Source organism: Symphalangus syndactylus, chromosome 19 (genome assembly GCF_028878055.3).
Source record: "Symphalangus syndactylus isolate Jambi chromosome 19, NHGRI_mSymSyn1-v2.1_pri, whole genome shotgun sequence".
NCBI lineage: Eukaryota > Metazoa > Chordata > Mammalia > Primates > Hylobatidae > Symphalangus > Symphalangus syndactylus.
Genome location: NC_072434.2, coordinates 60,822,900 through 60,850,774, shown reverse-complemented (window position 1 = coordinate 60,850,774; position 27,875 = coordinate 60,822,900). Strand labels below are relative to the sequence as shown.

The following is a 27,875-nucleotide window of genomic DNA, read 5'->3' as shown; positions in this document are numbered from 1 at the left end:
CATTTTCAAAATAATAAAACCGCCTACTGAGGATTGGATTAGTAAATTTTCAAGACCTCTTTCAAATTTCCCAGCATGTGTCATTTTTTTCTTTGAATTCAATATCACACCTAAATGTTTAATGTATCATGTTTCCATTTAGAAATGTATCATTGTGGAAGAAAACACAACTTTCACTTGTTTAATGCAACCTTAACCCTCACATACCTCAGGCTTTGTATAAATTGTTCATTCTGGTCCAGCCTAGGGGATACTGTAGAGTGCTTTACACACTAACTCTGACCATTTAACCAATGGTTAATAAATCTATAATATTCAGACCTGTCAATCTTACAGTTTAAGATGCACAAAATCCATTTCAGAAACCATATAATATCAGGAAAGATTAAAATCTTAAATTAAACCTTTTTCCTGGTGTCTAGAAGGATTTCAAACTCAGTAAACAGATGATTTTGACTTGTGTATAATCTACAGTTGATTTTATTGGAAAGTACCTCATGCTGTGTTTTGATTTGGATAATAAAAACATTTTTCTATTCCTGAATAGTCACAAATATATATATTTTAAACAGAAAGAAAATAAATTTGTAAGTGGAGATTGTTTATTTGCTCACAATAAAGAGTTTTCTAGGTATTCATCATACTCCCTGCCATTACAAAATGATTACATCATAGAGAGAGCTGAATAATGGACAAAACAGTCCATGCCTGCAGTTCCCAAACCTGAATGAGCATTAGAATCACCTAGGAAGCTTGTGTAAAGACAGATTCTCAACCCCAAATTTACTGAATAAGAATCTCCTGGGATGGAGTCAAGAAATCTAGAGCTTTTTAAAAACTCCACATATGACTTTGATGTGCTACCAAGTGCTTTTTGAAATAGCAGCCCAGAGGACCAAGGAACCGATCTAGGTATTGTTGAAACCAAATGATTATGGGAGAACAATGTTTGACTGGGTGTGTCAGTGGCGTGCCAAGACTAGAAGAGTTAATTGTGGAAAGTGGCAAGCCACTGAAGGGAAAACAGCCACGTGACAACAATGATCTCTGCAGCATGAAGAAACTAGTAACTAGAAAGCTTTACCTACCCATCCAAAAATCTAAAAGAATAGATGTGATTTACCAAAAGCATGGATCATACTCACCGAGTGAGATTGGTGAATTACAATAACTGTTTTCTCTGAAAACATGAATCCACCAGTTTCTCTTGAATGTCTAAAGCAAGCTTGTCCAACCGAAAGCCCAGGATGGCTTTGAATGCCACCCAACATAAATTCAAAAACTTTCTTGGGTTTTTTGCAATTATTTGTTTTAGCTCATCAGCTATTGTTAGTGTTAGTGTGTTTTATATGTGGCCCAAGACAATTAATCTTCTTTCATTGTGGCCCAGGGAAGCCAGAAGATTGGACACTCATGGTCTAAAGCCAAAATACTGGCTAAATTTTATTTGTTTTTTTAAATATGCATTTTGTTTTGTGGTCAGTGTGAACAGAGTAACCTTAGACAGGAAAGTTGCTGGGGAAAAAAAATGTCTATGTGGTTACTTGGCAACCAAAAAATTACCTAAGCAATTAACTGGATTTTCAGTTTTCAAATTATTGTTCTAATGCTATAAATAAACTAAGTCTTAGTACATGTTTATAAGTCCTGTTAGTGAAAGGGTAAGGTCTAGGGAATAGTGACAATACCCAGGGGAAGAGTACCCATGATACTGATAACAAATGTCATGTACATACATTCATATTACTTGGTGTATTTGCCATTTGTTAAATTCTTACTATGTGCCAAACACTGATAAGCTCTTTCTCTGCCTTACCTCAGTTAATTTTTATGCAAACCCTAGAAGACAGCTAATATCATTATCCCCACCTTAAGATAAGAAATTCGAATCTCAAAAAAGTAATGTAATATGCTCAAGGTCACACTGCAGAGCCAGGATTCAAATTCAGGTCTACTGTCTGCTACTGCCTTTTAAGACCAGTTCCTTTCTGTCTTTGGCTTAACCCTTAAATCCAAATCGACTTTTCATTTATTGACCAAAGTCTGTCAGATTTATGATGGATCAACTATTATGTTTGAAATAGTAGCCCAGAGGGCCAAGAAACAGAGCTGGGTGTTGGTGAAAACCAAATGATTCTTGGAGAATAATATTTTACTGGGAACGTCAAAACCAGAAGAATTATTTGTGGAAAGTGGTGAGCCCCTGAAGGGAAAATTTCCACATGGCAACAATGACTTTTTGCAGCGTGAAGGAAGTAGTAACCAGAAAGCTTTACCTACACATTCTAGAAGGAATAGACATGACTTAAAACCAGATTCCAGAGGCCGGGCACAGTGGCTCACACCTGTAATCCCAGCACTTTGGGAGGCCGAGGCTGGCCGATCACGAGGTCAGGAGATCGAGACCATCCTGGCTAACAGGGTGAAACTCCGTCTCTACTAAAAACACAAAAAATTAGCCGGGCGCAGTGGCGGACGCCTGTAGTCCCAGCTACTCGGGAGGCTGAGGCAGGAGAATGGCGTGAACCTGGGAGGCGGAGCTTGCAGTGACCCAAGATCGCGCCACTGCACTCCAGCCTGGGCAACAGAGCAAGACTCCGTCTCAAAAAAGAAAAAACAGATTCCAGGTGCAGGAAGATTTTAGTTAGATGGGAAGGGAGGAGAGTCACTTCTCAATTTGCTGTAAAGAGATCATCGAAATTCTATTTTAAAGCCTTGGTAAATATTCCCCTATCTCCCATGTAAACCCTCATCCACTTTACCTTATTCTTTCTTGATAAATGTCAGTAGTAACATTACCAAAACACTCCAAGCTCTAGAAAATCAAGATCTCTAGCCTTTTGTGTATCATTTGAACCTCTAAATCAGGTGACATACAAACAACATATCCTTATAAAACTTTTGCTGAATTAATGGAGGAACACAAGGGTGAGTGAGCCTCCACAATTTATTATGCGGTCAAATGTAACTTGTGGATATCCTGCCATTTAAAATTACTCACACATTTGATTTTCTCTTAAAGTCATCCTTCCTCTACAGTAACTTAATCTTAAACAGAGACACACACACAAAGAGAGAGAGAGGGAGAGAGGCAGAGAGACAGAGAGAGAGAGACATTTCTTCTTTAATGACAAACAGAGCACATACACATGTTTTCCAAAGACTGCATCTTGTCTTACAGATGTGCAATTTTTTCACCTTTCAGAAAAGGACATATTGTTTTCTTTTTTTTTTTTGAGACAGAGTCTCGCTCTGTTGCCCAGGCTGGAGTGCAGTGGCGCAATTTCGGCTCACTGCAAGCTCCGCCTCCCGGGTTCACGCCATTCTCCTGCCTCAGCCTCTCCGAGTAGCTGGGACTACAGGCGCCCACCACCACGCCTGGCTAATTTTTTTTTTTGTATTTTTAGTAGAGACGGGGTTTCACCGTGGTCTCGATCTCCTGACCTTCTGATCCACCCGCCTCGGCCTCCCAAAGTGCTGGGATTACAAGCGTGAGCCACCATGCCTGGCCGGACATATTGTTTTCTAAGATGGAATGGGTTCCACTATTTAGCTGTCCTCTAGCCTTGGGCCGGCTGCACAATGTTTCTCAAATTCAGGTTTCTCATCTGTACAAGGGGAAGTTAAATGCCTACCTTATATTGTTATATGAAGTAAATGAGATGGCATGATAAAACTCCATTATTGTTTGAACCTTTAGGTAATATAAACCACCTTAGTTTATTCCTAAACATTCCCTCTCACCTTTTACCTGCTCTCAACATTGGATCAGGACTTTTGAATTCATATTAAAGAGAACATTTATATTAAAGAGAGCAAAGGATATATGTTACCTTAATAGGTGAAAAATTATCGAAAATTAAATAGCAAATGCTTCATGGAACATAAGTGGTTCACTCAGAATAACAATGGAGATAGATATCCCTGCTGTTTAAGAATCTAAACATTCAAAATTATTTAAACTCTGAAGGTAATAATGAGTCTTCCTAATTTATCAAGATGATGACTATATTTTCAACTGTTCTAGCCCTTAATCATGTTCTAATTAACAATGCCATTGCATTAAACACATGCTTTTTCTCACTAAGGATGGTGAGTCATTTAGGTTTAACACACAATATAGAAATACTGGTGCTTTTCCTTTAACATTAATATCTTACTCCATTAAAGAAGGAATTAGCAACAATTCTACTGAGAAATAATTTTTATTAATATTGCTCTAGAAATATAAATGTTTTTATTTATCATTTTGATTAAAGGTTAGCTGGCCATAATATGGTCTATTTATGGACATTAGACATCTTGGCATTCAGTTAACTCATCAGCTGCAGTGTATTATATCGGATACTATTCATTTAAAGTCAAAATTTACATTAATCTTTCTAAAGGATTCACGTTACATTAATTGAGATGATTCAACATTGACAGTTGTTTCACTCTTCTTAACTTATACATGCAATAACCAAATGACAAGGAGAGGTGAGTTTCAGAAGAAAATGTAAAACTCACTTCAATGGTTTAGGTTTTATTTTAGATGTTTAAAAATGTATCTTTCATTATTGAGTTTTAATATATGCTAGGCATTTTGCTAAGAGATTAACATATATCTCATTTAGTGTTCATAATAATTTAATGTAGTATGTCCTATTGTTTTTCTCATTTTACTAATGAAAAAGGTCAATTTAGACACTCCAAGCTATTTTCTCTAGGTTATTCTTCAAGTAGGTGTCAGAGCAGGGCTGACCCTCATGGGTCTGAGTCCAAGTCTGACTCAAAACTACTATTCAATATTTTCTCAATATTTTTCCACCTAAACAGTGCAGAAAGCAAATGATTTTTCATGAGTTCTACTGTAATCCCATTTAAAAGCTAAAAAACTGATTTTTGCTTTATATATAGGAAGTATGAATGAGGACACTGTAATTCAGGATCAGTCCACCCAGTAACCCAATAGAATCATTTTATTTGTGGCTCAAAACTTTATGAGATATAATTCATTTGCCTTTGGGTGTATTGATTCCTCTATTCATTTGACTAACATGAAAATGATTTCTGAGCCCCACTCAGGGGCAAAACATGATGCTGGACACCCTAAAAGTTACAAAGAGGAATGAGACACTGTCCCTCTTGTCAGGAACCCTACCATCTAGTAAGGTGGAAAAGACATAAATGATAACTATTATACAACCAATGTTAAATTTCCATACAATTGGTATGAATGAGCTCAAGAGGGTCCCATTTTACTTCTGTGCCCCCAAAAAGGCCTAATCAAGATGCCCCTACCTATACAGTGGAGAATTTAGCTCGATTTGTTAAAGGCACCATGTTAAGTGCAACCAAGTGTTTTGAAACAAATGCCTCTATCAAACTGAATTAACAGTTTTTCCTCTTAGAATTTTTCCTGTTCCAGCTCCTAAAAAAAGATTTAAAAAGGATTATTGATTGACTTGTCCCATTGTAAAGTATGCACCTGCTGTGAAATGAAGCCATGGAGAAAAAAAAGTTGAATAATTTAACTTTTTTATTTGTAAAGATAATCAGGGTTTTTCTGATTACATCTTAACTTCATAAATGTTAAATAACCTATCAGCATCTAGTTGTTGTAAATTATGAAAAGGAGCATTGCAAGGAATATTAACCAACGAAATCCTTGTTCTTTAGTGAACAAGAAAATGTGTTATGGCAGCTTGTCATTGTGCGACTGGTAACTTTGACACCAAATAACAAAACTGCCATTTGCACTTAGGGTAAATTGGTTCACTTGAGCTTCCACTGCTCCTCTTGCTCTGACATAAATTTATGAACTCAGGAACTAACCAAGTCGTGTGGCTTCCCAGCTGACTTTAACAAATATGCCCATTTCATTTCATTTAGTCATCAGAATACCAAGGGGCTCAGTCGTTTCAGACTCATTGCAGATGGTATAGGGTTTGTAGGAACACAAGAGACTTTCATGTCACAGTCCTGTAAATTATGACAGTGGAGGGGGCCCTCTTTCCTAAATGCTTGTCAGTGTCTGACGTGTTCACGGCTTAGAGGAGCATTTTCTGTTTCAGCACCTCATAGGTCTATGTAAAGGACATTTATTTCTGATTAACGAAGAGGTGAAAAATACATTTTCTATGCTCATGGTTTGGCTAGCCATGTTTCAATCTGGATTAAGATTATGTTTATATTTGACATGCAGTAGAAGCACAGTTTTTTCCCTCATCCCCTGGGAGTCCTGTCCTTTTTAAAACAAAAGTTTCTTCTTGAAGGCTGCAAGGCCTGGAAGCAGAACAGTAGGTACAGACTGAAGACATAAAGTAAAACAACCTGAGATGAATTGGAAGGAACGCCACTCCAAATTACTGCTAAGAATGAATAATACGATATTTTCATAGGAATGCAATTTGATCATATCCAAGTACACATAAAAAATAAAACTAGATAACAAAATAGTGTTACAAAGACATTAACTTGAGTGAATGTAACATTTATTTGTAGTTGGAATAGCAGCTTTATATGAAAGAGGGATTCAAAAGTGTTTGAGGGCACATGAAAACAGTGCCATAGTTGTTTTTTGTTCTTTATTTCATTTTGTTCCATTTTGTTTTGTAGAGATGTCGGCCATTTATTAAGTACTTCCTATGTTATGGGAATATATTAAAAGGCTTACAGATATTTTCTAATTTAATCCTCACAACTCTCTATGAGGTAGCTATTAGTATCATCATTTTACACATGAAGAGACAACATTCATAGAGGTTAGTTAATTTGCCAGTGGTCGCTTGGGAAATAAGGGCAGAAGAAGGATTTGATCTGACTGACACACCACTCTGTGGTTTGTCTAGTTCAACAAGAATGATGGCATGTTTTTTATGAATGTGTGTTTGTCAAACTTTTCTGCAAGAACTGTCCTAGGAACAAAGAAGACAGGATGAATATGCAATCCTAGGAGGTCTGAAAACAGAGCCTGAAGCAATCATCATTAGTTTGCACTTTCTTTAAGGTCTTGCTTTTTATCTTAAAAATTCATGTAAATTTGCCACTGTATTCCAGTGTTTGTCTTCATCCAAAAAATAATATATTATACAACTTATCATTTGGGAAAAGATTTTCTACTAATCTCATTGGCTAAAGAGTGATAATGCTGTTATATTTCAGGATATTAGGAAGATCTAAAGAAAACTAAGCCCAATAACAGGTTCAAGGTCCTGGCAATTCTTCCCCTCTTCATTTTGTCATAAACATGTGGGTTCTCCGTGAGGCAGAGGTTGCAGTGAACCAAGATCATGCCACTGCACTCCAGCCTGGTGACAAAGCAAGACTTCGTCTCAAAAAAAAACAAAAACAAAAACCTGTGGCTTCAAACAACAGCCTTTTATTCCTCACTGCTTTACTGGTATGGCAGGTTAACAATAGGGAGAAATGCCCAAAATGTGATATGGAATGCTTTATCATTCCAGGATACTCTGGATGGAAATTTCTATAAGCATATCTTCCTGCTGAAGGTCAAATTGCAAACTGAGAGGGTCCCTGATTCCTTCTTCAATCTCTTTTACTACCTCAAGCAACATTCTCCAAAAAATACTTTTTGCAGAGAGGAAGAAGAAGCCTGATTACATTACTCTTTATTTTACCTCTGGCACAGTACTTAAATTTTTCTCATCCATTAATGAACTGAGTCTCAAATGGTCTCTATAATCAATTCTCCTTATCCAACTCTCAAATTTCATTTTAATTATTGCAGTCTTGTTGAGAGCAGTAAAAACTGCCGGTTGTGTCATGGAGTGGTGAATTAGGCCTCAAAGAATAGCCTTCACATAGGCCTATTATGTGTATTCACCATACCAGAAAAGAGAAAAATAAAGTTTTTTTTAGACATTTAATTTTTGTTATGACATCTTTTCCTGTTTCCTTATGGAGAAAAATAATATACAACTCTTTATTACCTGAAACAAAGTGGAAGTGTCACGGGTCAGGCTAACTTTTCATCCCATATCTAGGGTAGAAAATCCACATTGAGTTCATTCTAAAGCAATAGTGAGAGACTAAAATTACATTGTCCTTTGGTTACAGTATGAACAGTTATACTTGTTCAGCACACTGGCACATCAGCATAAACATTTTCTTCTGTCCTACAGTTGGTTCATTCTGAGGTGACTACAGAGTCTTCAACTCTACAATTGGCTAGCAAAAATTCTAATCACTCACCATACATATAATTTTCTAATCTTGAACTTTTAGAAAGAAAACCTCACACCCAATTTTTGTGAACAAAGAAACAGGGATTGTGCTGGTTCCCCTTCCTCAAACAGGGAAATCCTGTTTCCCAAATTTTCCACATCAAAGCGATATTCCAAAAAGAGGTACAGTAAGTCCTTAATGTCATTGATAGATTCATGGAAACTGCAACTTTGAGTGAAAAGATGTATAAGGAAACAAATTTTACCTTAGGCTAGTTGATATAAGCAAGATTTAAGTTGCAAGGCATATTTCTGGTCACAAGAACATCACCAAACTAAACATCATCAAAGAAAGACCAAAACACTTCTAATATTAAACTGAAATAAATATGAGCTATACATACATTTAAGAAAGATTAATAGAAACAAGTAAGATCATTTTTAACCTAAGTTTTGGCAAATCAGCGAGTGACAACAGCCTTAGGGATAAATGTTTTTGAGCAGAAATTAGAAGAAATTCCCCTTACCACCACGCACTAGTAAAAACAATCGCAAGTACGGCAAGGTCACGGAAGGCTTTTGTATAGCATTGTTTATTATTATGCATCTGTATGATAGTAACACACTTAATGAATCTTTACAATTATTCATTCATTCATTCATTTTCTGACACACTTTTTCCAGCTCAGGTTTGGGGTGGCCAGGGCCTAACCAGGCAGCTCAAGGCCATTCCGTCACAGGGCACACACACACACCCACACTCACTCAGACTAGGACCATTCAGACACACCAATTAATTTAATGGGAACATCTTCAGGATATGGGAAAAAAACAGAGTACCCATAAAGAAATCACGCAGACATGGGGAGAATGTGTAAATTTCACACAGACTGTGGCTCCAGCCAGGAATCAATTTTTTTCCTCATAAATATTAATGAAACAATGTTGAATGAAACAACATTATTCGAGGACCTACGGTACTATATTTGTTCCTGTCTTTGAATATACTTTGACATGAGCCCACAAACCTCCAGAGCAGGTGTATTTCAGGTTGGGATACTTGGTCTGCAGAATTTTAAATTTCTACCTATAATATGCTTGTTCCATCAGTAATGATTCTTACTTATCCATCATTTGTTTCCTTGCTTCGGAATAGTCTCCAAGAATGGCTCTGCCTTACTGCACAAGTTTTCTCAAACCTATCTTGTCATTTTTCCCCCAGTTGTCCTACTCTAAGACTCCATTATCAAGGAAAAGCATAAGTATAGTGACATAAGTGTTGGTATCAGATGGGCCTAAGTTCAAGTCCTCGCTTCTCCATTAATCAGTGTGCAGTCTGGAACAAGTTATGTAACTTCTCTGAGTTTTAGTTTTCTCATCTTAAAAAATAGTAATATTTACCATGCAGTATTGTCTTGAGGGTTCATTCATTCATTCAATCAACTAACATTTATTGAGCTGCTACTTTGTGCTAAAGTCTAGGCAGTGGAACCACATTGGAGAAAACAAAGTCCTAATTTATACAGTTGACATTCTAATAGTATTAAATGAGATAATGCGTGCTGCCTGGAATAACACAGGGATGCAATGAAATGACTCTTGTTTGTACTACTTCTGCAAACATTGTAAAGACTGTCAAACTGGTTTCCCTATATCTTGTCTCTCATGTTTTTAAGCCACTATTCAGTTCCCGACAGTGTTATCATTCTAAAATATAGGTAGACTCTCATTTTCTTGTTTATACCTGCAAAGTCTCCTTGTTGCTGATTATATATAAAGCCCAAAGTTCTCAAAGAAATAACTGATAAAATTTAGTAGTCACTTGAGTTTTGGAGTGAAGAAGGCAGAATCCACTCTAAAAGTCTTACTCTAAGATTTCCATCCTAGGAAAATAGGAAGATGGTATTATGACTTACTGAAAGAGGAAACCTAGGAAAAAGAACAGGTTTCAGAGTGGAAAATACAGCTAGTTCTGTTTTAGAATTGTTGAGATCGTGGCCTCTGAAGAATATCCATGTAGAAATACATAGTAGGCTGTTGAAAATACAAAGCTGTAATACAGGAAAGATATAAAGCTAGAGATAAGAGTTTAGGAATCAATGATAGAATGTTAGTAGTTTAACCTACTAGAATAAATGTACCAGAGAGTTTAGCCATGATGCTCTAAATTTAAAATAAACATTCTCAGTCTGAGCTGCCAAATTTAACACAATCTAGCACCTTTCCTGAGGAAGCAATTGATCAGTACTTCTGAAGACGATCAATATCTCCTTCAGACACCTCTTTTTCATCTATCCTACACAAAATCCTGAGCATCTTTGGTTTGCACCAGCTCTTCCACTCTGTAAATATAGAGGCCACATCTATAAAAAGCAAAACCACATTTCATTCTTTAGACCTCATCTCTCTTAGGTCATTGAGTCCTGTGCTTCCTCAGTAATGTTATCTCTAGATTCCACTGTTTCTAAAGTAAAGATAGGCTTATGTAGGTACTACAGAAGTAAATAACTAAACTCATAAATGTTAAAAACTCTCAGATCAAGGAGAAAATGTAATAGAAAATTCCATTATATTCTTCATTCAAAACTCATATCCTCTCCTTGAAAAAGTATGCCTGTGGTTCATGACCAAATAAAAGTTAACAAGCATTTAATTATATAAATAGACTTTGACTAGGCTAAACTGACAACACCTACTTTCTTAGGAAGGAATGGTGAAAGATGACAACTGTTGAACCCAAATTTTCTATGTATTTAGGGCCATAAGTCTCACTGACAGTGAACTGTCCTGGCCCAACAATTAATGCACTGGGAATTCTCTAGGTAGACCATGATTTGGATATTTTATGGGCTGTTATGTCAAGGATCCATGTCAGACAGGAGGCATACACAATGCTTTACAGAAAAATTATTGTCACAAGCAAAATTGGTGTTGTTTTCTATGAACTTTAAAAGTAAGTAAGCCTAGAAAAAATGTATGACAGCATAATTGCCTTATATGTTTTAAGTGAAATGTGCCTTCATTTTTATTTGCCAATAGAGTATATCTTTAAATAGAAATATTATACTTTTAAAAATAGATTATGCACATTTCTTACTTTTGGAATACACAGTCTAATATTTGCCAACTTAAGTTTTGTGCAGCTTTTAATCGCTATATTAAGAAGTAATTTACTTTTCTATTACTTTTTTTGGAGACGGAGTCTCACTCTGCCACCCAGGCTGAAGTGCAGTGGCGCGATCTCAGCTCACTGCAACCTCTGCCTCTCGGGTTCAAGTGATTCTCCTGCCTCAGCCTCCCGAGTAGCTGGGATCACAGGCACACACCACTATGCCCGGCTAATTTCTGTATTTTTACAGAGTTTCACCATGTTGGCCAGGATGGTCTCCATCTCCTGACCTCGTGATCTGCCCGCCTCAGCCTCCCAAAGTGCTGGGATTGCAGGCATGAGCCACCACGCCCGGCCTCAATTACAAAATTTTAAATAGACATTATTTTTAAAAGACAAACATTTGTTGCCCATTCTGTGTGTGTATATATATATATATGTTTGTTTTTAATGTTCTCTCTCTCTCTCTCTCTCTCTTTAAAGGGATCCTCATCCCCAAAATTCCTGTGGAGTACAATGTCTTACTCAATGATGGAAGTGTAACACCTCTGGCCTTCTCCGTTGGTCATCATCAATCCACCCTTCTGGAAAATTTGGCTCCATTCACACAGTATGAGATAAGGATACAAGCATGTCAAAATGGTGAAAGTCTTTCAGACACTTGGCCTGGGCTTTAATGAAAAAGTATTTCATTAAAAAATTTCATTAAAAAGGAATAGATTCTCAGTCCAAATACAAAGACTAACGTTTCATTTCTTATTTGTAGTGGACTGTTTACCTAGAAAAATCACAGTCTGGCATCGAGTAAAGCATTATGAATTTCTGCACATTAAATCATAAATATTTAAATATATTAAAATGGTGGTTTTGCAAAGTCTTGTTTTATAAGGCCCTTTGAAAGAAAAACACTTAGCTCACATAAAGGAGTCTTTGGTAATATAAAACAAAAATGAGTACTCCAAAAATTTCATAGAAAACATATTTACCTTGGCCTTATTTAAATTTTATCCAGGAGGAGGAAGTGAGAAGTTATTTAAGAGTTGAATTACACCCAAATGAATCCTATATATTTTCTAGTGCTTCCTTGAACCCTATTCATATATACAAACTATCACCTTGTGTTTCATGGCTTAGGCTGTGGTCAGTGAAATTTTCACGTATCTGTGTTGTGTTAAGGAAAAGCCTCCCCCATTTCCTTTATCACTCCAAATGGATAAGTAGCTAAACGTAAACTGTGATTTAGGAGGGGAGAACAGGGAATCAAGAGAGCTATACATCATTTTATTTATCTCTTTTAAATTAAGTATAAACATTAACAGATATGGATATGTTACATATGTGTATATCATAACATATGATATATATGATCTCGTCATATATGTTATGTAACATATAATACTAATTTGCTAAATAAAGAAAATATGTAACTTATCTTAGTATACACAACATTCTGCTTCACCTTAAAGAAATTTATCAGACTCAATGTGTAGTGGAAACTCCTGTATTGAATGTCCTTAGGAATTTCTGTTTCCAAATAGTGCTGGTTCTCATGGAGTTGGTTAGAATTATGAGTCTGCAATTTTGCTATGCTGAACTCGTCAGAAATTGCTAGTCAGTTTGTCCACTTTTCTCTAAAAAATAGACCATGGCATTTTTGTTTGAGGGATATTGCTTTCTCTGATTTGTCTTCACCTGATAAACACGAAAATAATTTTAAATTAATGTTTTATTGATTTAAGTACAAAGTCAACATCTGCATCTCTGTGTCCCTGAAACTGCACGATGGAGGTACAATATCCTTCAAATAAATTGTTTGATTCCTGTGTGTTTGAATAATGTTCATGAGTTTAAAATATTGGCAAAATAAAATATTATTAAAAGCATATAAGATGTGTAGGTCACACATACACTTGCGAAATTCAAGTGCATTATCACTTTCTGGTTAGAATGACTATAATAAACTAGAGAAACTTGAGTTCAGACAAGTTTCCTTATTATTCCTTATTTCCAGACAATATGCCTTATTGTTTATTGTTTATGTCTATATAAATATGTGACTAATTAATGGGTTTTCCAAAAATAAGTTTCTATTCAAATGTTCAAATCCCATAAAAATTTATCTAAAACACATGTACAAGTATATATGCAAAAGCACAGGTAAAAATAATTTTCATGATATCATTACCCTTCTGTATGAATATGTAGTTCTTTTCCTTGCTTGAAAAATAATAAAGACCTCAATTTTTTTTTCAAGGAGGTTGTGGAGTTAGCAGTAGGATGTTTGTCAAAACACCTGAAGCAGCCCCAGTGGATCTTAATTCTCCTGTTCTTAAGGCACTGGGGTCAACTTCCATAGAGATTAAATGGATGCCACCTGAAAAACCAAATGGAATCATCATCAACTACTTTATTTACAGGTAAGATTGGCTGTTACTATTATTTTTAGTTATTTAAGAATGCGTACTGCTCCAACACGGCAGAATCAAGTGCATTTTATATTTCCATAAGAGAATGAATGGGAATTCATGTTTTATTTTGTGTGTTTTGTGTATGTTTGTAGCACCTACCGGTGAGGACTAAGACTGGTGCTCAAACTTTTACAAATTAACCAAGAAAAAAAGCCATAGCTACCATATAACATTTTTGATTGAGATCTGTTTGAAAACTGAGACCTTATAGCCCACATAGGCTTATATTTAGTGGTGGGGCAGAACAGCTCTCTAAGGCAGGGCTTCCTAACCCCCAGGCCACAGAGTCCGTGGTCTGTTAGGAACCAGGCCACACAGCAGTTGAGTGACCTGTGAGCAAGCATTACCACCTGAGCTTCACCTCCTGTCAGATTAGTGGTGGCATTAGATTCTCATAGGAGTCCGAACCCTATTGTGAACTGCGCATGCGGGGGACCTAAGTTGTGCCTTCCTTATCAGAATCTAATGCCTGATGATCTGAGGTGGAATAATTTCATCTTGAAACCATACCCCCTAACTGCACTGCCCCAGTGTGTGGAAAAATTGTCTTCCATAAAACCAGTCCCTGGTGCCAAAAAGTTTGGGGATCACTGCTTAAGCAGTCACTGACCAAGAAAACATAGTCTTTCCAGAGAGGAAACCAGATACAAGACAAGAATTCTAATATTTCTCATTAATTATTATGTAGAGATTAAAAAGATTTTTCTCCTCCTCCAAAGATGGTGCTTTTCATAAGCAGAAAAAGGGGCTCTCCTCTCCAGTTTTCCTTCTGTTTTAATAAGCCTCCACTCCACTGGTTAGATGGTGTTATAGCAACTTGTTCCATCATGTGCAGAATTTATTAAGTGTACCTACCTAAAATAAAGAAAAGAGGCAATAGGGAAGAGAGGAAGAGAAAGATTGAGGAAAGAGAGAGACAAAGAGAGATTGAGAGAGAGAGAGAAAAAATAGTGGGAGAGAGATAGACCATGAACATTTTGGTTTGAAGGATATTTTGCTCTCTGATCTAGTCTTCACCTGATCAACATGAACATTGCTTTAAATTAATGTATTCTTTAAATAAATAATGAATGAGGAGGAGAAGGAGAAGGCAAAGGAAGAGCATGAGGGAGAGATGTGGGGAGGGAGAGAAGAAGAGAAAAAATAGAGAAAGTGAGGGGGAGGTGAGTAGAAAGTACAATGCAAAGCGCCAAGGGGGCAAATAACCTGTCAACTGGTGGCTTGCTACTTAAGACAGAAAATACAATCATTGGTAGACATACAGGATTTGCAGATTGAAAAACCCAATCCCATTCTGAAAGCCATGTATTTCCTTTGAGCGTACAAAGCAGAACACCTTTCTTCTCAGAGCCTCACACCCCGCACCTCTTCAATATCCTTTGTTAGTGTCTCTAGCAGCCTCAGGCCTTCCCTTATTTGGTCCTATGCCCTGGAAACTTAGTGAAACTTACTTAGGCTCCTCTTATAACTTTAGATATTGAAATCCTTTGATTCACATCAGTCTTCAGTGATGAGCTAAGGGCTTATAGAAAAAATTATGAAAGGAGAAAGTATTATTGCATTTCTGGTTATGTAAATGACATTACCAAAAATGAGCAAGCCAAATTTCTTCTCAGCAAACATTAATTTGAAGAATAATATTTCTGATTCAAATACACATGAACACGTAAAAATGGCTAATGTTAATTTACATTTTACCCTAAGCACATTAGTGCAGGCTCTAAAATGCCTACCCTCTTGAAATAGTTTTCTTTCATCTACTTAATGCTAATTGCATGAGAAAAGCACATCAAATTCCTATTCAGAATAAAGGGAAATAAAGTATCTGTTATAGACCAGGACGTGCCTTCACTCTGTTGGTTTTGTAAATAAAGCTCATGATTACAGTGCCTATTCCATGGCAGCTATAGAGAGGGAAAACAGGAAATATAATGCAGAAAGCCCGCTTCAATGAAAAATACTGTAAATTGAATTTGACAGCATTTGATGGCATCTGATTATTCTAGTCACAGCCAAACGATATAAAGAGTAATATGAAACAGAATGTGTTACTGCCTAGCAGACTCAAAAGCAATAAACCTTCCTCCAATGTGACACAATCACTTCACAATCATAATTGTAGCCTGTTTGATACCTCTGAGTACAGCAGAAGGGCACTGACTGACATAGATACATTTTGTTTTTTATTTAAAGTGAAATGAAAATGGCGCACTGGGGCTCCAGATACAATCGTTATATTCACCTACATAGGCATGAATCACTTGGCAGTTATTTCAACTGAAGTTTAAATGTGCTTAGACAACAACAATATCAAATTTTTCTTAGATAGCTGCAAAAAAAATCAGAAATTTGTAAGGACAGAAATAGAACGGAGACACATAGTTCTTTTTCATTCTGAGACTACATAGAGCCCTTTATATAGTTATAGCCACCAGCCTGCAGTATTTCTGAGGAGGTTATGGCATGTAATTTCAGCTTCATCATCGGCCTTCTCTTTCTTCTATCAGCACCAAAGGAAGTACATTTAGCTTAAACCAAAGATGGGGTTTGGCCTATGCAGATATTTTTATTAACTTGCAGGAAGCCCACTTGTAAATCTCACTTGAAAATGTTTGTAACTCTCTTCTCACCAAGCCTCTGAATCATTTTCTTTTCTGTAACTGTCCTTTATTGTTTAAATATTTCCTCTAGATATTATCCTATTAAAAAATATCTGACCTAATAAAGACAGAAGATGTTTATGACTTCAAAAGCAAAACAAAATAACCTAAATATTATCCTATTAAAAAGTGTCTGCCCTATTAAATATAGAAGATGTTTATAATTTCAAAAATGAAACAAAATAACCTAGTAAGAACAAACTATTTCTATGATTCCCTCTGCTTAGTTTATCTGTTAATTTAAGCTACTTTGTTGACTATATATGTCACAAAAAAAGATTTGCTACAAAAAATTTTGTAAAGAATAGAGACCAACATTTAAGTTACTGTTTTGTAACCTGTTTATTTACCGAGTATGGACAAGACTATCTTGGACATCTGCTTCCTCCTCTCAATGAGTTTGGCTTGTATAATAATGACTCTTCGGTATTCCCCCTTTATTTTATATCTGTAACCTTGCAAATGGCAAAAATCTCATCACTTACATCTACAAAATCCATCAAACACGTTAAATTGAGACTTTACAAAACATGTAATAAAATAATCTCCTCCCACTAGGAGCTTTAATTTTAATAGAAACCAAATTTCATGGGGTTTATTATTCTCATGAGCTTTCTCTTTAAATAAATAAAAAGATTTGATAATGTGCACTGAGAGGCAAAACTATATACAAACACTCTGTAAATACAGTAAAAATAGAAACAAATGATGGCACTTCCGTATTTAGTAAGATTTTAAAGGATAAAATCTGAAATAGTTTTGAAGACTGTATGATATGAAAGGGTTTTCAAAGCAGGTAAGTGAAAACATTTTATAAAATGGATAATTAAGCTGATTGAGTTAACAAAGAAAAGATGAGCATTGAACGGGCAAAGGAATTTTGATGTAATTCAATTTGTATTGGGTGGAAAGATGGATATAGATATGAATATTTACATAGATAGATACAGACAGAAGACAGACTGTCAGACAGACATCTACCTATCCATACATGTACATATCTACTGAGAGAGACACAAAGATCTATGAGACCTAAGCCCTTTCACCAATGATCTTCACTACAGTGGGAGATATAAGACAGGCTAAATAAACAAAGAAAAGAGTAAAATATATAGTGGAAAAACAGAAATATTTACCAGAAAATTTAGAGAAGAATTCTCTGTCTAGAATAGTCATGGAACACTTCATCAAGTTGATGTCATTGAGACTAGGCCTTATAAAATAAAAATTTAATGACTATTTAAATTGTAAGAGAAATACATTTGTTGGAAAAAATGTTTTAACAATACAGAAGACTACTAAGGTTATTATTCATTCTTATGATTTACTCATGGCATACGTAATTTTCACTAATAGAAGTAACACTATTAATTTTAATATATTAACATTAATGTTTTCTATTTGTATTTTCTTCTTCATAAAAGAATTATATTGTCCATATTGTTCTGCAATTTTCTTTGGGCATTTTACATATATATATACACATACACACATATACACACCTAATTTCTTTTAATGACTCATCAATATTCTATTATATGGATGTGTATCATATATTATTTAGCCAGTACCCTGATGATGGCAAGATAGGTGATTTTCAAGTTTTTGTTACCACAGCAATTCTCCAATAAATATTCTTACAGTAAGTATACAGAGAGTTATTCTTAGAACTAGAAGTACTGGGTCAACGTTTTGAGCATTTAAAATTGTTGAGAACTCCTAAGTTGTCTTCCAAATATCATATGTAAGAATTTCTAATTCTGAAAACTTTTAATGTAGGGTCAGTATTAGTATTTGTCAGCTCAATATTTTAACTGGCACATTTTTGTTGTTTTAATTCAAGTTTTGATCATTATAAGTAAGATTGTTCATTTACTTAAAATATTTATCTTCTATTTGGGAGGGGTATGTATAATATATTATAAATTCTTAGACTATTTTTCTATTGGATTATTTCTTATTGTCTGTATTCTTTCCACATTAAAGAAAATCTCCCTTGTGTGATCACATTAAAAATAACACATTAATTATTTCTTCCAGCACTTTTATGGCTCTACTCCTTATTTCTAAATATAGAATTAATATTGTTATAGGAAATTAGATAGGAATTCATTTTCTTAAAAAATGTTAACTAGTTTATCAACATTATTTCATAATCCGCTGATTTGAAATGTCACTCATACAAAATTCCTATGTGCATCAAGTTCATTTTAGGACTTTGTATTCTGTTTCACTTGTGGTAAACAGGGATTTTAACAAGCAGGGCTTGATGGTGAAGACATGATAAGTGAATAAAATCAATAGAATAAGCAAAATTTCCAACTCATAAGCATAGGATTCAAGGAATGGTCAGGTTTATCTGGAGTCATTGCTATTAGTAGGGGACATTTAGAAGATCAGCTTAATGATGGATTTTGGATCTAAGGAGTTTAGGCTTTATATTCAGAGGCAATATGAGCTGCTGAAGGTTTAGGGGGTAAATAGAGAAGCAATGTAATATATATATATAGTGGAAATGTTATACATATATATATATATATATATATATATATATATATATATATATATCGGAAAGAATGTGGCATTTGTAATCAGAAGATACGGCTTCTAGGGCCTGGCTCTAAGACTTACTAGTTATATGACCTTAGGCAAGCCACTGTGTTCCCTAATTTTCCATTTTTACATGAAGTGAAGATAGTAAATACAAAAGATAATTAGCCTCTTGGAATTCTGTAAGAATTAAATGAAATAATATGTGTGAAATTACTGTTAAATATGAGGCGTGATAAAAATAGAAAGTTATCCTAGATATATTGTCCAAAGCCATTCTTTAGAAAGACAAATCTATCTGTCAATTGTAGATGTACATTTAAAGTCGATGAAAGAGGTTCATGGTTATAAAAGCAGTGGCTTGCATAACAGTATGCCTGGTAGGATTCAGTTTTTCTTTAAATATATAGTATATTTTTTACATATATATATATAAATGTCTGGAATGTTAAACACCAAAATAGTACTAGCAGTGCTTATCTCCAAATATTAGGCTATCAGTGATTCTTTTAAATACTTCTGCTTTTGTTCATCTGTGTTTTCTTATTAATTTTTATAATCAATATATCATATGGTCTACTAAAGACAAAATAATAAATTTGTGAGCCCAGATGCAAATCTATCATCACTGTCTTTCCAATTTTCCTGTTTCCTTCTTTGTGTGAACATCACCATCACTTTCTGTAATAATCAAAGTCTGATCAAGAAAGAGGAACCACACTACTTACCTTAACAGAAAGGATTTAATATAAATAATTAGTAAGTAGTTATAAATTTGTTAACTAGGTAACTAAAAGCATAAAAAGAGAACTCTTAAGATGTCATGGAGGTGGCAACTACAGGAAACAGCTAGCACCTTTAGAACTGAGGGAACATAGGGGAGTTGTTAGAATTATTAAAATGTAAATGCATAGAGGAGGGTGCCTGTGAAGCCGGGACTCAGACAGTTGAGGAGGGGTACTTGCCACTGGTGCAGTTGTATGGAGGAGGAAGCATGAAATTAAGTTGGTTTTCCAAATGTCGGCAAAATTGCATACTGCAATCACTTGCTCCCAAGGTATTTCTTTATTGCAACACAAGAACAGCCTAATACAGAAAATTGGTACCAGGAGTAGGGTGTTGCTATAAAGATACCTGAAAATGTGGAAGTGACTTTGGAGCTGGGTAACGGGCAGAGGTTGAAAGAGTTGGGAGGGCTCAGAAGAAGACAGGAAGGGGAGGGAAAATTTGGAACTTCTTAGAGACTGGTTAAACGGGTCTCACCAAAATGCTGATAGAAATATGGACAATGAAGACCAGGCTAATGAGGTTTGAGATGCAAATACTTGAGAACTAGAGTAAAGGTAACCCTTGTTATGCCCTAGCAAAGAACGAGGTTCCGTTACATCCGTGCACCGGGGATTTGTGAAAGTGAGAAGAGTAAAAACCTAGGGTACTGGTGGAAGAAATTTCTAAGCAGCAAAGCAGCATTCAAGACTTTGCCTGGCTGTTTCTAACAGCCTACAATCAGATATGGGAGCAAAGGAATGATTCAAAGTTGGAACTTTTATGTAAAAGGGAAGCAGAGCGCGAAAGTTCAGAAAATTTGCAGCCTGGCCCTGTGGTAGAGAAAGAATTCAAGCAGCCTGTGGAGTGACCACTTTCAAGAGAGACTAGCATGACTGTAAGGTAGCCAAGTGTTAATATCCAAGATAATAGGGAAAAGGCCTAGAAGGCATTTCAGAGATCTTACAGGCAGCCCCGCTCAACACAGGCTTAGAGGCCTAGGAGGAAATAATGGTTTTGAGAGCCAGGCCCAGAGCCCTGCTGCCCTGTGCAGGCTTGGGAACTGTTCCTCACATCCTGACTACTCTTGCTGCAGCTGCAGCTAAAAGGGCCTCAGATACATCGCAGGTAGGTGCTTCAGGGTGCGTACACCAAACCCTTGGTAGCTACCATGTAGTGTTAAGTTGGCAGATGCACAGAATGCAGGCTTGGCAGCTTCCCCTAGATTTCAGAGGATGTATGAGAAAACCTGGGTGCCCAGGCAGAAGCCTGCCACTGGGGTGAAGCCCTTACAGAGAAACTCTACTAGGGCAGTGCAGAGGGCAAGTGTGGAGTTGGAGCCACCCTACAGAGTCTCCATCAGGGCACTGTATGATGGAGCTGTGGGAAGGGGGCCACTTCTCTCTAGGTCCAAGAAACCATGGACAGCTTGTATCCTGAAAAAAGCTGTAGGGATTCAACTCCAATGTGTGAGAGCAGCCACAGGGTCTGCACTCTGCAAAACCACAGGGTTGAAGCTACCCAAAGCCTTAGGAGTCAGTGCTTGCAGCAGTGTGCACTGGAGTGGGACATGGAGTTAATGGAGATTATTTTGGAGCTTTAAGGTTTAATGTCTGTCCTACCAGGTCTCAGATTTGTGTGGGCCCTATAGGCCCTTTCTTTTAGCCAATTTCTCCCTTTTGCAATGAGAATGTTTACCAAGCACCTGTACCCACATTGTATCTTGAAAGTAAATAACTTGTTTTGATTTTACAGGCTTATAGGTGAAAGGAGATGAGTCTCCAGATGAGATTTTAGACTTGGTACTTGAGACTTGGGGCTCTTGAGTTAATGCTGCAATCAGTTAAAACTTTGGGGAACTATTAGGAGGACATGATTTCATTTTGAAATGTGAGAAAGAGATGAGATTTGGGAGGCCAGTGGTGGAATAATATGGTTAGTATGTTTGTCCTCTCTAAATCTCATGCTAAAAACAGATTCTCAATGTTGCAGATGGGGCCTAGTGGGAGGTGATTGCATAATGGGGTCAGATCCCTTATGAATGGTTTAGCACCATGCCCTTGGTGATAAGTGAGTTCTTGCTCAGTTTGTTCATGATGGGAGATCTGGTTTTTTAAATGTCTAGGACTCCCCGCTCCAGCCACCTCTCTCTCTTGCTCCTGCTCTCTGCACATGATGCACTTGCTCTTTCTTCACCTTCCATCATAATTCTAAGCTTCCTGAGTCTCTCATAAGCAGATGCCAGCATCATGCTTTCTGTACACCCTGCAGAACTGTGAGCCAGTTAAATCCCTATTCTTTATAAATTAGCTTACCTCAAGTATTTTTGTAGCAATGCAAAAGGAGCCTAATACAAATTAGAAAAAAGAGATAGCACATAGAAGGATATGATAACTCTTATTTGAGAGAAAAACAAGGAAAACGCTTTCTGGAAAAAGTGATATGGGGCTAGAATTTTAAAAGATGAGTTTTAGTTAGTCTATAGAAAAAAGGAGAGGCCAGGTGTGATGCCTCACACCTGTAATCCCAGCACTTTTGGAGGCTGAAGAGGGCAGATCACGAGGTCAGGAGATCGAGACCATCCTGTCTAACATGGTGAAACCCCATCTCTATTAAAAATACAAAAAAATTAGCCAGGCATGGTGGCAGGCGCCTGTAGTCCCAGCCACTCAAGAGGCTGAGACAGGAGAATGGCATGAACCCCAGAGGCGGAGCTTGCAGTGAGCCGAGATTGCGCCACTGCACTCCAGCCTGGGCAACAGAGCAAGACTCAATCTCAAAAAAATAAATAAATAAATAAATAAATAAATAAGGAGAATAAGAAAGAGGATGGGGAGGGGTATTGCCAGAGAATTAGCAGATACCAAAGCCATGGAACCGTGAAATATAATGGAATATAAGAAACTATAGTCAAGCATTTGATGATGACTGGAATATAAAATGGGGCTACAAATTTCAGAAAAGTGAGTCCTTTTGAGAATCAGCAGATTAAGGATAAACATAGGCCATTTTACAGGTAAATCTAAAGAATTTTTAAAAGGACTAAGTCTTAAAATTTTTGAAAGGTTTGTGGTGTCTCTTCCCTCAACAACCGAGTGTCTACTCACACCAAAAACTTGATGATTCAACCTTCACAAATCATTTTGTAAATCACCTGTGTTTCCATTTGTCCTCTCAGTAATCTAGTTCAGGGTCTGCATTTATTCTTACGTAAACTGTTGAGATGACCTCCTTGTTCAATGCCAGATGCACATCATCTCCGTGATAACTTCATTTAGATCATGCATTACATTTTACCCAATGATTTTTATGTTTTAATTTTTATAAGACGGTTTGTTATACACTATGAGGTTATTAACTCCACTTTACAAAATGAAATAGAAACTAGAGGACATGGACAGGCAAGTTCACCCAAGGTCATTGAACTAAGTGGCAGAGCCAGGACCTCCAACCTATCTCCTCTGACTACAGATGTTTCTGATTATTTATTTAAACTCAGAATATTTGTAATATTCTTCATGGAATGGGGCTGGCGGTTTCATAACCTCAAAATTGTTATGGTGCGTTGGGTTCTAGGATTTTGTTTTAATTGCTTTTGAAAATAAGCAGTGACAATTGCTGGAGGGGAGAGAAGGAGTAAGGAGCTCCTAAAAACGTTGTACATTGAGACCACAGAAGTGTGACTGCCTTTAAAAATATATGGTTCCTAGTTTTTATACTTAGGTTTGTTTTCCTCTTAGTGTTAGGCAACATTAAATTAATTCTAGTTGGAAAAATACATTCCTGAAGTATCTCCCAAATGAGCTTGAGTGAAGAATAACCATTTGGCTATTCAGAGAGAACTGAAAATGTGATTCCTCTAAACACAGGCTACTCAGGAGGAAACACTTCCAGTTAAATGAACAGGTGATGCCTAAATCTTAAATAGATTAGGAATAATTGTGTTCTACTCAACCACTTCTGCTCAAAATGTATACAGACATAAAGAGACTCTGTTTTTTAGCAGTGCAGATGGGACATTTACCTCTCCACGATATTAATTTTTCAAGGATTCAATAGCGATAAGAAATACTTAACCAGGCTGCACCTTTTAATTCTTTTGGTGGATAAAATTGAGGCCAACATAATACTCAATCTTTTAAATAGTATATATATTTAAAACCCACACTTTTAGGCAAGTTTTTTTAAGAATGTCAGCTTTATAGAAACCATGACTACATCTCAATTTGGGAATTCATGAGAGTTTAATAAAAATTAATTGAATTGTCATGGAAAGGCTGAAGCTAGACAAAATAGAAAATGTCACTTCCCCATAGACCATCATAGGTTTGTTTGCTGTATTGTGTTCCTAGCAAACACCTTTTTAAAAATCACTGAGAGGAGTCCTTGGCTATGAGCCCTGCAGTTCTCATTAGAATGGAGCTCTCCCAGTGACACACCTGGTACCTGATATCTGCAGCAAGTACAAAGGCCAAACCCTGCAAACCTTCACTGAGTGCAGAATCTGGTCCACGCATGGTAGCGAGCAATAATGAGGTGGGCTGCCGAACCATAATTGCAGGTCACTGAGAGGTGTCTATGAAGCCTCTACAGCTTCCAGCAGGAAGCTTGTCATTGCTCATACTCAGGTCATCATGATTTATCAACTTGAGGATCATCAGATTCCCAAAGCCAAAGATTTTACATATTCTGCCTTTTTGTGAAAGGTACTGTCAGTCACTTTGTCTTAATAACCCTTTACATTTTGATGGAGCTGGTTAATCTGATATGGCAGCATGTGAATTTTTCAGCATCTGAAGAGTGTGTTAATTAAATACTCCTAACAGCCTGGAAAATATTGATGTATTCATCACTCTCTTCTCAACTATAGGAGAGCTGAAAGAGGAGGGTCAATGTCTTGGTTACATTCTCCCCCAACCTAGAATACTGCCTTGATAGGAAATAAGAGCTGATGGAGAAGAGGCAAAGATGCAGAGAAGTCATGGGATTACATAACTTTTAGCCTTTCACTTGAAAAACATTATTGCACACTTACTGAGCTCAGATACTGGAATACAGAGATATACCCACCACAGTTCCTCCAGAACTTTGCTTTCCATCAAACCTCCATCATGATTTTACATCTGGATGAGAAAAGAACTATTCCAAATGAAGTATCAGATATATAGGGCCGTCTCAACAACTGACCATTCCATTTCTCTTACTTCTATATTTAATGCTATATATATTTAGTACCAAAACAGTATGCATGTGGCCCTAATTTTCTAACAACAAAATCTAAAGATGAGCCTAAACAATCCCATTCTCAGACCGTTGAAAGAATTTTGGGGTCATACTCTGCATTTTACCAGGTTTTAGGGGAGGCATCTAAAAGGAATTTGACTTTTGTCCTTTAAAAATCTCTAAAGCAGGCCAGACATGGTGGCTCATGCCTGCAATCCCAGCACTCTGGAAGGCCAAGGCCAGAGGCTAGCTTGAGGAAGACCAGCCTAGGCAACGTGGCGAGACCTCATCTCTACAAAAAAATTTTAAAAGTTAACCAGGCCTAGTAGCACACATCTGTAGTCCTAGCTACTCAGTAGACTGAGGCGGCAGGATCTCTTGAGCCCAGGAGTTTGAGGCTGCAGTTAGCCATGATTGCATCAATGCACTCCAGCCTGAGTGACAGAGTGAGACCCAGTCTCAAAATAAATAAATAAAATAAATAAAACAAAAAAAACTCTAAAACAAATTCCTATTATATTACTTATCATGTTATTTTCATTAATCTGCACATAGCTCCATCTCCTCTACTCAGCTACCTATTCCTTTAGGTAAGAGGTGTGTTCATCTTTTTATCCTTGTTTCTAATACAATGACGGGCATATAAAAGTGCTTAATAAAGTTGTTGATGTATAACAACAATAAACGTAGAAAAAACAGTGGTCTTGATGTCTAAGAAAAGATTGTCCATGCTTTGAGAGGTTATGGTTTAAATTATAGAAGAGAAAATTCAAATGAAGAGAAAGTAAGTGGCATCTAAGAAGTGAATTTAAAATACTTTGTAAACATCGTGGGAACAAATGCAAAAGACCATTGTGCTGCATGAGAGAAAATAGGAACTGTGGGCTTCCCTTCTTAGTTCCTCATCATCCAGTATGCAAGCCTGGGCTTTTTCACACAGTAATTTTATGGTCCTAAGAGCAGCAAAAGGATCATCCTCAATGCGCAAATACTTTTGAAGTCTCTGCAATCATCATATTTGCTACTGTCCCATGAGCCAAAAAAGTCATATAGCCAACCTCAGAGTGAGTTTAGGAGCCTACTCGCAAAACGCATGGATACAGGGAGACAAACATATTGGGACCCCAGCTGCAATCCATTTACCATAGAAGGGTAAGGATTCCCAATAATAGCCTCTACTAATTCCATATCCTGTGGTTCCAGTTGTGCAAAAAATAAAACCCTGATATAACTGCATGCATACATGCACATACACACAGACACATACACGCAGATCTAGAAAATACATAAAAATGCATTCATAATGCTTAATATATGCTTCTGTATTTTTAAAACATTTTAAATATGTTTGTTTTCTTGTATTGCATGTGTATGTTGTTATTCAGCAAAAACATCTGGAAGGTAATAAAATGTGATTACGGATGAGGTTTCACCTTTTGTGCTTTTTCTATTTCTTCTGTATTTTCCATGTTTTCTATAAAGCATATGCACTCTTTTATAATCAGTCAAATACGTGTGTGTGTGTATGTGTGTGTGTGTGTGTGTGTGTGTCAACTACACTTTAAAAATGATATGGAGTTAGGCCACTGGAGGACTTCTCCATCTGGTTTTTCTTTATTATGACACCAGGAAGAAACAGCTGAAAAGTTGAGTTGATAACAAATTCTAAAAAAAAATTTTTACTCCATCTACAAACTTGGTTTTGAAGTGTGCAGTTGTCACTGGTTGCCTGCTTGGTTTCCTTTCAGACGCCCTGCTGGCATTGAAGAGGAGTCTCTTTTATTTGTCTGGTCAGAAGGAGCCCTTGAATTTATAGATGAAGGAGACACCCTGAGGCCTTTCACACTCTACGAATATCGGGTCAGAGCCTGTAACTCCAAAGGTTCAGTGGAGAGTCTGTGGTCATTAACACGAACTCTGGAAGCCCCACCTCAAGATTTCCCAGCTCCTTGGGCTCAAGCCACCAGTGCTCATTCAGTTCTGTTGAATTGGACAAAGCCAGAATCTCCCAATGGCATTATCACCCATTACCGTGTGGTCTACCAGGAGAGACCCGACGATCCAACATTTAACAGCCCTGCCGTGCATGCTTTCACAGTGATGGTAAGACCCTTGAAAAAATAACAGACATGCAGATTATCTGGTGAATATGTTGAAATTAATTTTCTTATCCAACTTCTCATTTTTCTTCACTTAGGGCTTAAATATATGAAAATCTTTCATATGTGAAAAGTTGCAATGTAGTCATGGGGATAAGATACTGAACTGAGTATGAGGAGTATTGGAGACCAGTTTGTAGACCACAACTAATTTTAATTATGTCAAAACCAATAAATAAATTTAATTTATTCATAAAATTTCCTGATTCCATTTTCCATATTTACTAAATGGGAATAATTTCTTTTTGATACAGGCTCTCATTCTGTCACCCAGGCTGGAGCGGAGTAGCATGGTCTCAGCTCACTGCAGCCTCTGCCTCCTGGGTTCAAGCAATTCTCCTGCCTCAGCCTCCTGAGTAGCTGGGATTACAGGTGCCCACCACTGCCCAACTAATTTTTGTATTTCTAGTAGACAGGAGGTTTCACCATGTTGGCCAGGCTAGTCTCGAACTCCTGACCTCAAGTGATCTGCCTGACTCAGCCTCCCAAAGTTCTGGGATTACAGACGTGAGCCACTGCACCTGGCCTAAATGGAAATAATTTAGTCTTGATTTCCATTTTCCATATCTACTAAATGGGAATAATGTAATGCTTTCCTCCATACCTCATAGAGATGAGGTTCAGATGAAATTAGACAGAATATTTAATTTTCTACTTCCCCAGAAAGCTAGTAATATATATCTAGCCTATATATGTATATGTATGTGTATATATATGTATATGTATATATGTGTGTGTATATATGTATGTGTGTATATATATGTATGTGTATA

The 27,875-nt window shown here is 36.7% G+C and overlaps 1 protein-coding gene across 1 annotated transcript in view; it reads left to right on the top strand.

Annotated features, from left to right (window-relative positions):
- Positions 1–27,875, top strand: part of USH2A (usherin) — an 801,829-nt gene that overhangs the window by 662,888 nt on the left and 111,066 nt on the right. The window contains exons 60-62 of the mRNA XM_055233796.2: positions 11,761–11,919; positions 13,532–13,694; positions 26,692–27,046. Of these exons, the coding sequence (XP_055089771.1) occupies positions 11,761–11,919; positions 13,532–13,694; positions 26,692–27,046 (677 nt within the window). The remainder of the gene's footprint in view (positions 1–11,760; positions 11,920–13,531; positions 13,695–26,691; positions 27,047–27,875) is intronic.